Source organism: Tupaia chinensis, unplaced genomic scaffold, assembly GCF_000334495.1.
Source record: "Tupaia chinensis unplaced genomic scaffold, TupChi_1.0 Scaffold000322_1, whole genome shotgun sequence".
Lineage (NCBI taxonomy): Eukaryota > Metazoa > Chordata > Mammalia > Scandentia > Tupaiidae > Tupaia > Tupaia belangeri.
This window is the reverse complement of record NW_006159816.1, coordinates 4,691,706-4,694,324: the sequence shown is the minus strand read 5'-3', so window position 1 is coordinate 4,694,324 and position 2,619 is coordinate 4,691,706. Positions and strand designations below refer to the sequence as shown.

General features: G+C 44.3%; 1 protein-coding gene across 2 annotated transcripts in view; it reads left to right on the top strand.

Moving 5' to 3' along the window:
- Positions 1–58: 58 nt before the first annotated feature.
- The window catches only part of PLEKHA3 (pleckstrin homology domain containing A3), a 30,576-nt gene continuing 28,015 nt past the window's right edge, over positions 59–2,619 (top strand). For both annotated transcript variants that reach the window (XM_006151648.3, XM_006151646.3), the window contains exon 1: positions 59–414. In XM_006151648.3, the coding sequence (XP_006151710.1) occupies positions 375–414 (40 nt within the window). In that variant the 5' untranslated portion in view covers positions 59–374. The remainder of the gene's footprint in view (positions 415–2,619) is intronic.

Here is a 2,619-nt window from a genome sequence, read left to right as displayed (position 1 = left end):
CCTGCGGCAAGGCAGCCAGGCCTCAGGCCGCGCCCGCTCCTCCAGCCCCGCCGCCGGGGAGGGGTTTCCCGGGACAAGCCGGCCCCTTTCATCCAGGAAGTGAAAGCGACGTCGGGGTCAATGAAAACAAACGGGGCGCCCAGGGGAAGGAAGGCAGGCTACAGAGAACCGGCGCTGGGGCGCGGGAGGGAGCTGCCGGGCGGCGGAAGCGCGAGCCGGGGGCCGGGCGCAGTCACGTTTCTGCCGAGTGCCGGTGGCGGGCGCCCGGGGCGGGGGTCTGGGGGGGTCGGGAGGGGTCGCCCCAGGCTCCGCGCCCACCGCATCACCTTGGTCGGCGCCGGGGCACGAGGATGTGCGGTGCCGGGCTCTGAAGCATGGAGGGGGTTCTGTACAAGTGGACCAACTATCTCACAGGTATAGGGGTCGGGGGGTTCGGGCGCTCCATGGGGGGACAGCGTGGAGAGGCAGGACTTGACCGGGCTGAGGGGGGCTGGGGGCGCGCTGCGGAGAAGGCGGGTCAGGGGCTCCTCCTCCCTCCTGGCCCGGGGTGACCCTCCTAGCGAGCCCGCTCTACTCGATTCTAGGGCTTAATCTTTCTCTGTCCCTGTGGGGCCGGCCTGTGCAGGTGAGGGTTCGAGACTGCGCACCTTTTTTAGGGTGGGAAGTGAACCTGGCCATTTCTTTGCTGGTGTGATATTTCTGTGCGCCTCCTGTAGCCACCCAAAACAATTCCCAATCACCCTCCATGTGTTGTTGCAGTCTCTGTCCTTATTCATAGTTAATGATTTAGCATTTTGGTAATAACCGGCTTGTCGGGGTATTGGACTGGAATGGACCCTTTCTGTATAAGAATTTAATTTTAAGAAATCTTTTCTCTAAAAAAAATCCTTAATATTGTTTATTTAAAAAGTTCCTTTGCTGAAGTTGTTCGACCTTAGCAAGCATGACTTTGGAAGCTATCCCCAAATAACATTCTCTTAGTGATTGACAATGAGGTATCTTTACGTTTGAGAATTCAGGTAACAGTGTGAGAAATAGTGGAAGAAAGTACCGTAAGTACACTTTCACAAATCAGGCGAGTCAGTTTCACCTCTCTTAGTGGGTTGAATGGAAAAATTCCAAAGAATGAGGTGTTTCTGTGGAAGTAAGAAAATAGAATACTCGGGAGGAAGTGTACCAACGACATAGACAGCCTGACTTACTAAAAGCACCTTGGATCCAAGTTGCAGTCCAGATTCTGCCTTCAACCAATTGCCAAGGCAAGCCACTTATTTTCTCAGGATCTCAGGCTGATCAGGCCTTGGTCATTAACTATTTTATCCTTAAAGTGCCTTCCAGCTCCACAACTTTGATCTCATCAGAGTAGAGGAAGGAGAATAGCTTTAAAATAAATTTGAATAGTCATATCTTGGTTCAGCATACAGGGACATCTTGATTTTGCTCAGTTGCTTACTCTGCCAGAATTCTTGAGCTCCTTAGTATTGTATAGTAATTTACTCACCTTGTGTTCATCTGTTCTTGTGGAAAATCCGAGCATAAACACCTAAAAGCATAAGTACTGAGCTACAGTTGTCCATTTTATGATGCATTAGAATGCTAGTTCATCAAAAAATGCAGATTTATAGCAACAAATGCTTTGATATGTGATATATTGATGTTTTATTTTGTTGGAACTAAAAAGTCGATTTCTGTAAGTCACATGTTTTAACAGGAAATGTTTAAAAATAAGATTTCGTAATGAAGTATTTAGTTTGGACACTTGTGAGAAGCCCTGGTTGAGGTATTGTGTTAAAGCAGTAGCTTCTGTGCTTTGAGATGCAAAGATTCATCAGCACTGTGCCCTGGGAAGTCATTCCAGTGGAACTGTTTTATGCATAGCCCAGAGCAATGAGCAATTGCTGGGATGAGTCATAATTTAAGACTTGAGATCAAACTGTCTTGGGAGTGGTTTTCCTCATCTCCTAAATTACTGAGTACCAGATACTTTAAATTTTAGTCTTTGCAGAGCATATTGTTAATTTCAGGTATATGATGGAGAGCTTGCTGAAATGAAATTTTTGTTGGGAAGAATTCCATTTGAAAAAATTTGGCTTGATGGCAGCATGCTGATTATTACTTTTAGTTCATCTCAGGTCAGAGGGATGAACAGCTGTTCATACTAAATGATCTTTAAAAAAAACCTTCCTGGGTAATGCTAGTGTTACTTGAGAATACTTTGTAGAGAATATGGATTTCAGTAATTTCTTGTAATTAGAGATAAAAAGAATGTACTTTTTTTAGAAAAAGATTAAAAGAGGAAATATCTGTGAATCATCACTGATACAGCCTTCTAGTATATAAATGTGAGAAATAACTAGACATTGTTTTATTAAATATTTCTTCAAAAAAATATGTAGAGATAATTAACAGACTTGCTTAGATTAACTTATTCAACCATGACCACTTTTCACTTTGCTGCAAATTCTAAGTGACTCATTTTGGTTAGTATTTGTTTTGAGAAGATACTGAATCACAATAACATAGGCTTGCAAAATCATAGTTTGACTTTGAGGCACACAGGACCTAGATAAGGTAGAGGAATATATTTTTACCATGCTCTCCTTTTTTTTTTTTTTTTTT